This window comes from Gopherus evgoodei, chromosome 3 (assembly GCF_007399415.2).
Source record: "Gopherus evgoodei ecotype Sinaloan lineage chromosome 3, rGopEvg1_v1.p, whole genome shotgun sequence".
NCBI classification, from domain to species: domain Eukaryota; kingdom Metazoa; phylum Chordata; order Testudines; family Testudinidae; genus Gopherus; species Gopherus evgoodei.
In genome coordinates, this window is record NC_044324.1 from 171337387 (window position 1) to 171349766 (window position 12380).

The window sequence follows — 12380 nt, forward strand, 5'->3', positions numbered from 1 at the left end:
GCAGTAATACCTCCTGAATTTGCACCGAACTTGAAGCGCTAGTTCTAACAGGTTTGAACTGTCCCACTTATCTTAATCGTTGCTAATATTGAAATCTAAAGATGAATATCTGTGGCACAGTGAAAATGTGGAGATAACAAAATCAAATTTAGTATCAAAACAGGTGCAGCAGTATTGATGATTTTCACAATTAATTAAAAACCTGTATATTAAAAATGTATCTGAAGCTGTTGCAGAAAGTTGGGATTTTGGTGCAGAATTTAGGACTAGCTTGCTGTGGAGTATATGTGGCCTTGCCTATGCATGATGTTGCATAAATGTTTTCATTATAAAGGATCGCTTTCTGATAGCTTTTAACTGTCAAACTTTTGGCTTTCAAGCTGAAATTTTGCACGTTTGTTCTAACCTGGAAGTGAATTTGTGCTGAAAATTTTGATTAAAAATGGACAAGCAGCTTTTGAGAATGAAGGTTAGCAGGGGTGACACATGTCTGCTTTATAAGAACTTTGTTTTGAATTGCTTCAGTGAGGAGATGGGAACTTGAAATAAGGCTGGGACATAGTTTCTAGTTTAAAAATGTGCCTTTCACTGATCCATTAAAATTATTTTTCATTTGGCTGAGTTATAACCCCTTAAAAACATACTGTGGTTTGTGCTCTGGATTTTTTTTTTATAATGACCTAATTTTCTACCTTTCAGGTGACTTAAAGGCCCAGGGTGTAGCTTGTTGGCGATATGCCCACATGCTGTGTTTCTAATGACTCGTGGCCCACAATTCTCCTTCTGTGCATGAAGGTCCTCATGTGCTTAACAGTGGGATTTAAACTTGCTTAAAGCTTAGAGAGCAGACATTTTGATCACTGGCATGATAGGAGTGACTCGCTCCTGAAGAATTCATAATTTTGGTCTTTTTCCTTAGTTACAGGCAGGTTTTTCTGAGTCTCCCTGCTGTGAAGCAGAAACTGAAACCAAAACCAAAATTTTATTTTGTCAGTTAGATTTTTCCAGAGCTGTGTAGCCAGACTTCAGATTTGTCTGAAGGACATATTTGGCTCCTATTTTTTTACTATGGAAAAGTATAATGTTAAATGGCACCTTTTTGACTTGGCAGGTCTGCTCCTTTTTTGTGTATATCTGCAGAAGAAACAATTTCGGGAGAGTGAGTTAGCTTGTGTAACAAAATGGTTAAATGGACACACTTTTTGTAATTGACATTTCAATTCACTGAGTTAAAAGTGATTTGGGAACTGCACCTTCCTCTGAATTCCCCCAACTTACCCTGTTTTACTATTGCATTTTCCTACTCTTAAAGGAATTCTCTCCCCTTTTTCCTTTAAGACTCATCCAAACAGTGGAGATTGCATTTACTCATTTTCAAAAAATTGCTGCCAGGTGCACAAAGTAAACAAATGGGGAGGGATAACAAAACACCTCTATTTTTTTCAATTATACTAGTCTACTGTTGTGACAGATACCTCTGTCAGTAAATATTTTTTAAATTATTCATTATATACTTATTTTAATTCAATGGTAGCATTTAAAAATTCTTTCTTTTTCAAACTAGAAACTGAATGAGAACAACACTGGCAGGTATAATGGTGAACCTGATAGTACAGAAAGGAATGATACTTCCTACAAAATCTTACAGGTAAGAGAGCTAAGAACTGTATATCTTATGGCCACAGTAAATCTGCAGCATTACCAGAAAAAAGTGTGTGTTACAGTAACTCCTTGCTTAACATTGTAATGTTTCTGAAAAATGCTACTTTAAGCGAAACGATGTTAAGCGAATCCAATTTCCCCATAAGAATTAATGTAAATGGGGGAGGGGTAGATTCCAGGGACATTTCTTTTGCCAAAGACTGTGTTTTTAAAATATTTTATATATAATATATATACACCCACACACACAGAGCAATGATGATTGTGAAGCTTTTTTGAGGTGTCAGAGTCAGATGGTGGAGTATTTCCCAGGGAATGCCTTACTGCTAAATGATGAACAAGAACTCGGGTGAGCCCTCAAGGGTTAACACGTTAATGTTGCCTCACGCTTTACAAGGCAGCATGAATGGAGAGAGGGGAGATAGACTGTGTGTGAGAGAGGGAGATGAGCATTGCCCTTTTAAGTACACTGACCCCACTCTTATGTACACTGCCTTTTAAAGTAGATCAGCAAGTTGAGACAGCAGCTGCTGCCAGCAAGCTCGCTCCCTCCTGAGCCCTGTCATGTTCCCACCTGTTTTATGGAGATGGGGGGCAGGAGTCGGGAGAGGAGGACACCCTGACATTAGCACCCCTCTTCTCTCCCTCCCCCCACCCCCTCGTGACCAGATGTCCCAATAATATTTGGGGCTTTCTTATACAGGTGCCTGTTACCCCCTGTCCCCATTTTTCACCCGTGCTATCTGGTCACCGTACCCCCTCTGCACAGCAGGCAGGAGGCTTCCGGGAGCAGCTCCACGTCAGAGGGCAAGAGCAGCACATGGCAGTGGGGGGAGGGACAGCTCACCTGCTGGGCAGCTGCGGTATAGGGAACTTAGAGGAGCAGGGAGCTGGTAGGGGGTCTGCTGGTCCACCCTAGTTCCAAGACCCCACCAGCTAGCTCCAATGGGTTGCTCTTTCTGCAAGCAGTGGACAAAGCAGGCGGCTGCCAAACAATGTTATAAGGGAGCATTACGCAACTTTAAACGACCATGTTCTCTAATTGATCAGCAATGAAACAATGTTAACTGCTGCTTTTTAAAATAATTTCTTCTGGCAGGGGAAGATGATTGTTTAGGTTAACACTCATCTGAAGGGAGGACTAGGGCATGTAGAATTGGAAAGGGTGGAAACAAAGCAGACAAGTGTGGAGGGGAGGGAATATTAAGCAGAATGTTTGCCTTTTGGCTGTCTTCTCTTCTACTGCTAATATAGTTGAATAACTTTTAACGGGGGAAAAATGCATTGTACTTCAGTGCTCAAATCTGAGTAATGTTCTCTTGATTACACCACTCTATAGAATAAGACATGGTAATTGTTTGGTTTTTGTAACCTTTTGTTCTTTATCAACAGAAAGTTGAATCAGAGCTAGAAATTGGGCATGTGCTTGACAAGTACACCTTACATCCAAGAAGACAGAAGAAAAAGGAAGAAATATTTTTGGAAGAGAGAGTTTTTGAGACAGCAAAAACTACTGAAAAAGTATCAACAGAAACAAAGGAGCTAGAGTTTGGTGGAAGAATTGGTATGTATATTAACAATAGTGATAGTCACTGATTTATTTTTACTTGATATCACGTTGCCATTCTCAAAGATTCCCCCCCCACACACACACATTGGGGTCATTCATCTGGTGCTAGTGTATCTTGTTTGCCTTTGGTGACATTGATGCCTCACATTTGGTTCTGTTTGACCTGCTGTGAGGAAGATGAGTGATTATCATGATCTTTCTCCTTGAAGTTACTAGAGTAAGCATCTTTAAATTTCATAATTTGAAAAGCCAGTTGTCTCAAACTCAGATATTCCACCTTTTTGGAGAACTACTGAAGGCAAATGTACTTTGTACTTCAATGGAATTAGTATGATCGTTTTTTTTTTTTTTAAAAGCCAATTGGAAAGTAACTGGGTTTAATGCTGTGAAAATAAAACAAGGAAAATTTTGGCTGAATAATGGAAGGTCAGTGATTTCTGACCATTAGTTGATTGAAATCTGGAATAGATTGCAAATGGAAATAGTGGAGTACCATTGTGTTAGGACACTGGGTTTTCAATCTTATGTTCTTTGTTATCACAGAAGTAGCCCTTTGGGGTTAAAACTAGAGAGGACAAAACTAGAAAAGAATCCATGAGAGAAACAATCTTCCATTTAGTTCTGTGAATACAAACACCTGTAATGTGAAACACACATTTTCACACTGTGTCTATTCTAACCACCACTGCCTGTTGCGTGTGGCTACTTATTTATTAATTTATACAACATACTGTATGTGGACACAACCCTTGAATAAATCCCTTTGTATCTATAGCTGTGTGGTGAACTCCTTTTATTAGCAGATATTGGTAGGTAAGCAAGTCTATGGGGGAAAAAAGGAGTTCAGGAGAGTTGGCAGCTTTTTAAAGATATATCCCAGTGCATGGGAAAGATAGGAAGAACAGTAAAAGACCACGCTGGCTTAACCAGGAGCTCTCTTCTGTTGGCATAGAGCAGGTACATAAGCAGTCTTACAGCGGCACAGCTGCATCAGTACAGGTGTAAGGCCATGTCTACAGTAGCAAGCTAACTTAGACATGTTAGTTGACTTCAGTCAGCAGGGACCGATGAAATACATACTATAATATGTAAGGAACTGGCTGAAGAGATCTCTGAGCCATCCGCAATCATCATTCCGAACCTGTGGAGGATGGGAGAGATCAGAGAGCAAATATAAGAACTATGAATAAAAGGGGGAATATATAAACCAGTCATCTTAAGTTTGGTACCTGGAAGGATAATGGAGCAAATATCAAGTTGTGAGTTCCTAGACAACAAGGTGATAATAGCCAACTTTGGTTTGACATGATTTATTTGTTCTTGACAAATCCATCTAATATCCTTTGACAAGTCAGCGAGCCTTGTGGATGGGAAGAAGTAGATGATTTGATATCTCAGTTTTAATGAGGTTTTTGATTCCGTCTCTCATGCCCATCTCATAAGCAAACTAGGGAAATACAGCCTAGACAAACGTACTGTGAGGCGGGTGCACAACTGGTTGGAAAATCATACTCAGAGTAGTTATCAGTGATTCACAGTCAAGTTGGAAGGGCATATAGAATGGGGTCCTGCAGGAATCTGTCCTGGGTTCTATTCAATATCTTTTCAAATGATTTGGATAATGGCATAGAGAATAACACTTATAAAATATATGGATGATAGCAAGGAGGGGTTGGAAGTGCGTTGGAGGATAGGATTAGAATTCAAAATTATCTTGACAAACTGGAGAAGTGGTCTGAAATAAACAGGATGAAATTCAACAAGGACAAATGCAAAGTACTACACTTAGGAAGGAATAATCCATGGCACTTTAGCAGGATTTCAGACTGTTGGGAGAGAACGCCCCCTTTTGGTGAATGTGGGTTCTTGCAGTAAGGGTGGGGAAGCCTACCAGACAGAGATTAGGGAACTTCCCTTGGCCTCAGAGTGGTGGGAGCTAGCAGTTAGAGTCTATGGCTGCCTTTGGCCTTAGGGCTGTGGGGCCTAGCAATAGGCTAGGGGGACCTGGGCCCGTCCTACTCAACTAGGCCCCAACCCAGTGTCTTGCGGAACCAGTAGTCCTGGCTTCAGGCTTAGGTTCCTCACTCAACAAACATGTTCCCTGGACCACTTCCTGCTGTTGGTCTTGGATCCTGTACTTCCTTCAGGGTTAGCAGCCTTCCACCTCCCACATTTTCCGCAGTCGACTGGGCTCTGCAGGCTGGAGCTCTAGCAGCTCCCTGGCAGGAGCCTGCAGCATGCATCTGCTTTTCTCCTCAGTCAGCCCAGATTGAGCTGAGCTGTGTCCTCTTATATACTGCTTCCAGATGGAGTATGCCCCAGGGGTTGGAGGTGTGTGTGACCTCCCGAGCCTAAAGTGCGTGGTTAACCCTTGCGGGGTTGGCACACCCCCTCACATGTGCACATACAAAATGGGAAATTACTGTCTAGGAAGGAGTATTGTAGAAAATGATCTGGGAGTTATTAAACTTGTGATCTACTATGAGTCAACACTGTAATACTGTTGAGGGGGGAAAAAAAAGGCCAACGTTGTAAGATGTACTAGCAAGAGCGTTTTATGCAAGACACGAGAAGTAATTCTTCCATTCTGCTCAGCAGTGATAAGGCCTCCACTGGAATACTGTGTTCAGTTCTGGGCACCACACTTCGTAGACAATCCAGAGGAGAGCAACAAAAATGTTTAAAGGTCTAGAAAACAAGATCTACAAGGAAAGACGAAAAAAATTGGATTAGTTAAATCTGGAGAAGAGAAGGTTGAGGGGGGGGGACATAACTGTCTTCAAGTATGTAAAAGGGTTGTTATAAAAAGAGGGGTGATAAGTTGTTTTCCTTATCCACTGAGGACAGGATAAGAAGTAATGGGTGTAAACTGCATCAAGGACATTTAGGTTAGACATTAGGCAAATGTCCTAATTGTAAAGGTAGGTCAACATTGGAACAAATTACCAAGGGAGGTTGTGGAATCTCTGTCATTGGAGGTCTTTACAAATAGGTTAGACCAACACCAGTCAGGGATATTATAGATAATACTTAGTCCTGCCTCGTCTATGGATGAGGTGACCTATTGAGGTCCTCTCCAATCCTACCTTTCTATGATTCTATTTTTTGTCTTTTGCTTGCACTGTGTGACTAATCAAGATAATCTGTCTCCACTGGCATTGGATCTAATATTCTAAATTAACCTGTCAGCTGTTATCCTTAAATAAAGAGTCTAGATGAAAATACAGTGATCTTAAAATTACACTGATCTAATTACATTGAACCTAGTTTAAATTAAAAAAAAAAGAAAAACACCGACCAACTTCACAACTGGTTGAGTTGGCAGTTTTAAGATTCCCTGTCTGAAAAGCAATGTATTTATCTAAGGTTATGGAATTCTTTGTTTATAATAGTCTGTGTTTAGAGGGAGTTTTGCTCTAAAACAGCAACACCAATTTATAGAAATGGCAGCTTAGATAATTTATATATGGTTTTACATTATAGAATTTTTTTTTACCACCTTCTTTCTGGTATTAAGGTAACTCTGGAGTGAGTGGTTTGTTTACAGAACTCCCCTTTTTTAAAAACAAACTATGTAGCATGGTATTTTTTAAAAAAATTGGCACTTATTTAGGATGACTATTCCTCTTGTGGCTGACACAGCCATTGTAAACACATGGTGGTAATCTTTGATAATACATGCAATTGTTTGTTTTATCAAATAAGTGTTTATCCTTGTATGAAATAATGTATGGGTTTATTAATCTATAGATTGAAAATTGCTGTTCTAATGGGATGATTTTATTTTCCAAGTTTATCTTTTACTGTTGTGTGTTTTTTGTTTACAGGGGCCTTTTGCATGATCTTTTTCCTGCCTGCCACTGTATTTTATTTGCTGTTGATGTGCAAACAGGAAGACCCCAGTGTTATGAACTTCCCTCCTTTGCCAGCATTTGACAGTTTATGGGAGACCAGAGTGTTTGGTGTCTTTCTTCTGTGGTTCTTTCTTCAAGCTCTGTTTTCATTATTGCCAGCTGGAAAGGTAAACTTCTAGTAGTAAATGTGTTCTGGAGGGTTTTGTGGACTGGGTTGAAAGAAGGTTTGATTCCATTATTTGAAATACAGTTAATTAACCAATAACTATATATTTATCAATACTGTATTGGAATATAACTACTTCAGATTTGTTGAAAGCTTAAATTACACAACTGCCACCCTGAAAACCCTTGCTGACAAAAGTCTGATTTCTGGTCATATATCCCAGTACCTTCAATAGACTACACAGTAACCATTTGTCATTTAGGTATCAAGTAGTAAAATGGACTTGATGCACTGATAGAATCCTAGAAGAATGTTATATGGCAACTTTTGAGCATATGCATTTTTACCAGCTTCTGTTACTGAGTTTCTATTTGGTTCCATCACTACATCAAATAGAGGGGAGAGTATTTTCTTCAAGATATAAGCTTCATTGCTGGGAAAGTTGCTCGCTCAGGAAGTCATTCCTAACTATCCCACCCATACACATCATCACACAATTGGACAAGTACATTATATTGTCCTTTACCTTTTCTCTGAAGCATCCAATATTGCCCACTTCTGGAAGAAAGAATAGAAAAGTAGATAAACTGTTGGTCTCGTTTGGAATGGCAATTTCTATAGAAGTCAGCAATCCTTTAGTTTGGCTGTTTAAAATGGAGAGGATTGTTCATTGGACTCTTGGTTGACGCTACTCTGGGAAACAGAAACTTCTGTCTTTGTAACACGTGTGTTAAAATTGCTACCTCCCACTTTTTTCAGACATAAATTTCACTGAGATTTCAGACACCTATGTTTATAGAAGTTCCTTGAAAGTTTATATAAACATAGCTATCATTTGTATTTCTGTCTTTCTCTTCCAGTTTATTCTCCTTGTCCTCCAAATATTTGAAAGAATGCTTTTTAGGGACTTAGTCTACTTGAAATCTAGTCAATTAAAAAATCCCTCTTCTGGCCTTCAAACAATTCCCCATCCTCACTAAGCTTGTCTTCACAAGCAAGCTCCCCACAGACCAGGACACCACTCAAAACAGCACCAGACCCTGTCAGAACAGATGCAAAACCTGCTGACATATCTGCATTGCTACAGTGATCAACACCCACCACAACACACCTTTCAAGATTTATGGGTACTATACATGCCTGTCATCATGCATCAAATGCCCCAAACAAGTATGTGGGTGAAACCAGACAATCACTATGGTCTCAAATGAACTTACACAGAGAGATGATAAAAGACACATACACCATGTTACCTGGGGTGGATGCTTCAGACAGCGATAATTCCATATCTGACCTCTCAGTCCTTATCCTCAAAGGAAACTTGCATAACACCTTCAAAAGATGAGTGTGGGAACTTAAACTTCTAACTCTGCTAGACACTAAAAATCTAGATTAAACAGAGATAGTGCTTTTATGGCTTATTACAGCAATTAATTATGCACCTTACTGCCTGCTAACTTTTAATTGTGCACTTCATTTGAAGTGGTCTATAGCATGTGCTATGGGGTGATGTCATGGCAGGGGTCTACCATAGACCATCAAATCAAGAAGAGGAGGTGGATGGGATGAAGCATTTCTAGAACAACAGAAATATGCAAAACAAGACCTGGTAGTAATCTAGACTTTAACTACCCAGAAATTTGCCTGAAAAGTAAAACGGCAAAACACAATTTCTAATAAGTATTTGGAATATGTTGGGATACGTTTTTGTTTCAGAAAGTGTAGGAAATAAGTTGGGGGACAACAATTCTAGACTTTATTCTGACCAACAGGGAGAAATTGGTAGGAAATCTGGAGGTGGAAGGCATTTTGGGTAAAAGTGATCATGACATGATAAATTTCATGATCCTATAGAAAGGAAGAATCATAGAATCATAGACTATCAGGGTTGGAAGGGACCTCAGGAGGTCATCTAGTCCGACCCCCTGCGCAAAGCAGGACCAATTCCCAACTAAATCATCCCAGCCAGGGCTTTGTCAAGCCTGACCTTAAAAACACCTAAGGAAGGTGTGAGGGCAGCAGAGGAACAATGGACTTCAAAAAGGAGACTTTAACAAACCTAGAGAACTGGTAGGTAGGATTCCATGGGAAGAAAAGCTAAGAGAAATAGGATTTCAGTATTGTTGGCTCTTTCTCAAGAAGACAATATTAAAGGCACAACTGTAAACTATTCCAATGTAAAGGAAAGATAGGGAGAATAGCAAGAGACCAGTATGGCTTCATCAGGAGCTCTTCAATGACCTGAAAATCAAAAAGGAGTCTTAGCAATTTGTCCGTTTTCCACTTTTTGTAAGGAGTACAAAAGAATAGCACAAGCCTTATACACAATAGTATAAACAATAGGGACAAAGTCAGAGATGCTGAGGCACAAAATAAATTACACCTAGCAAGGGTCATAAAAGGCAGTAAGAAGTTGTTTAAATACATTAGGAGCAAGGAGAAAAACAAAGGAAAGTATAGGCCCATTACTTAGTGGGGAAGGATTGCTAATAACTGATATCAAGATGGCTGAGGTGTTTAATGCCTATTTTACTTCAGTCTTCACTAAAAACTTTAATGGTGACTAGATATTCAGCAGAATTAATATTAACAAGAGGGAAGGAATATAAGCCAAAAAAAGAGGAAAGCACAGGTTAAAGAATAATTAGAGAAGTTAGATGTATTCAAGTCAGCAGGGCCTGATGAAACTCATCTTAGAGTACTTGAGGAACTAGCTGACGCTATCTTGGAACCATTAGTCATAATCTTTGAGAACTCCATGGGGACACATGCGGTCCCAGAGGACTGCAGAAGGGCAAATGTAAAACCATATCTTTTTAAAAAAGGAACAAAGAGGACCCAGGGAATTATAGACCAGTCAGCCTATGTTTGATATCTGAAAAGATACTGGAACAGATTATCAAAAAATCAGTTTTGTAAGTACCTAGAGTATAATATGGTTATAAGTAATAGCCAGTATACATTTGTCAAGAACAAATCGTGCCAAACCAACTTAATTCTTCAAACAGGGTTAGTGGCCTAGTGGATGGGGGAAGTAGTAGACATGATATATCTTGGTTTTGGTAAGGCTTTTAACGCAGTCCCATGTAATTCTCATAAGCAGACTAGGGGTATGAGGTCTTGATGAAATTGCAGTCAGATTGGGTGCACAAATGGTTGAAAGACTATACTCAAAGAGTAGTTATTGATGGTTCGCTGCCAAACTGGAAGGGCATATCTAATGGGGTTCCACATGGGTCAGTCCTGGGTCCAGTTGAGTCAATATTTTCATTAATGACAAGTATATTGGAGTGTAGTGTATGCTTATAAAATCTGCAGATGACACCACAATGTGAAGGGTTGCAGTACTTCAGAGGACAGGATTAGAATTCAAAAGGACCATGACAAATTGGAGAATTAATTTGAAATGAACAAGATGAAATTCACTAGCGTCATGTAGGAAGGAAAAATATTGTAGCCCTCCGAAATGAGGAATAACTGGCTACGTGACAGTACTGCTGAAAGGGATTTGGGGGATATAGTGGATCACAAATTGAATATATGATGCAGTTGCAAAAAAAAGTAATATTCTGGGGTAGATTAACAATAGTGTTATATGTTAGCCATAGGAGGTAATTATCCCACTCTATTCAGCATTGGTGAGGCCTCACCTGGAGCACTGTGTCCAATTCTGAGTGCCACACTTTAGGAAAAATGTGGACAAATTGGAGAGACTCCAGAGGAGATCAACAAAAATTATTAAAAGTTTGGAAAACCTGACCTATAAGGAAAGGTTAAAAAAAACTGGGCATGTTTAGTCTTTAGAAAAGACTGAGGGGTCGACCTGGTAAGTCTTAAAATATGTTAAGTATTGTTATAAAGAGGACAGTAATCAATTGTTCTTCATGGCCGCTGAAGGTAGGATAAAAAATAATCATCTTAATCTGCAGCAATGGAGATTAAGGGCATGTCTACATTACCCACTGGATTGACGGGCAGCGACCGATCCAGCGGGGGTCGATTTATCAAGTCTAGTGTCGTCTAGATGCGATTAATTGAGGGCTCTCCCGTCAACTCTGGTACTCCACCGGGGTGAGAGACGCAGGCGCAGTCGACGGGAGAGTGTAGACCTGGCCTTAGGTTAGATATTAGGAAAATTTCCTTAACTATTGGGGTAGGTAAGTGCTGAAATAGGCTTCTGTGTAGCTCAAAAGTTTGTCTATGTGAACAGAAGAAGTTAGTCCAGTAAAAGATATTACCTCACCTACCTTGTCTCTATTTTAAAAAAAAAAAAAAAAAGTGAAAAGTAGTTTCAGGTATTGAACCTGACTCCCCTTGTAAACCTCATTTTCCTATTTTATTTTCCCTTTTCTAAATGTCCCTCCCTGCTCTTTGTGGGAAAATACAAAATAAATGGGAAGCTTACTGAAAGGAAGCTGACCTTCGAGTGGTTGTTCATGTCCATTCAAAATAGGTGTGTGCGCCCTGCGTGCACGCCAACCGGAAGATTTTCCCCTAGCAGCGTCTGTAGGGTCGGTCCAGGCACCCCTGGAGTGGCGCCACCACGGCACCCTATAAAGGGGCCCGCCGACCCTCCACCTCCTCAATTCCTTCTTACCGCCAGTGACGGCTAGCTGGAACTTCTCTTAGGCCATGTCTACATCTAAAATTTTGCAGCGCTGGTTGTTACAGCTGTATTAGTACAGCTGTATAGGGCCAGCGCTGCAGAGTGGCCACACTTACAGCAACCAGCGCTGCAAGTGGTGTTAGATGTGGCCACACTGCAGCGCTGTTGGGCGGCTTCAAGGGGGGTTCCGGGACGAGAGAGCAAACCGGGAAAGGAAACCAGCTTCGCCGCGGTTTGCTCTCTCGGTCCCGGAGCCACCCAGCAAACCGCAGGGAAGGAGACCTGCTTGCTCGGAGTTCCGGGACCGAGAGAGCAAACCGGGAACGCCGCGGTTTGCTCTCTCGGTCCCGGAGCCACCCAGCAAACCGCAGGGAAGGAGACCTGCTTGCTCGGGGTTCCGGGACCGAGAGAGCAAACCGGGAACGCCGCGGTTTGCTCTCTCGGTCCCGGAGCCACCCAGCAAACCGCAGGGAAGGAGACCTGCTTGCTCGGGGTTCCGGGACCAAGAGAGCAAACCGGGAA

The 12380-nt window shown here is 40.8% G+C and overlaps 1 protein-coding gene across 4 annotated transcripts in view; it reads left to right on the top strand.

The window, feature by feature from the left end:
* Positions 1 to 12380, top strand: part of LBR (lamin B receptor) — a 92614-nt gene that overhangs the window by 53075 nt on the left and 27159 nt on the right. For all 4 annotated transcript variants that reach the window (XM_030557422.1, XM_030557421.1, XM_030557420.1 and 1 more), the window contains exons 4-6: positions 1565 to 1648; positions 3055 to 3226; positions 7060 to 7253. In XM_030557422.1, coding sequence (XP_030413282.1) covers positions 1565 to 1648; positions 3055 to 3226; positions 7060 to 7253 — 450 coding nt within the window. The remainder of the gene's footprint in view (positions 1 to 1564; positions 1649 to 3054; positions 3227 to 7059; positions 7254 to 12380) is intronic.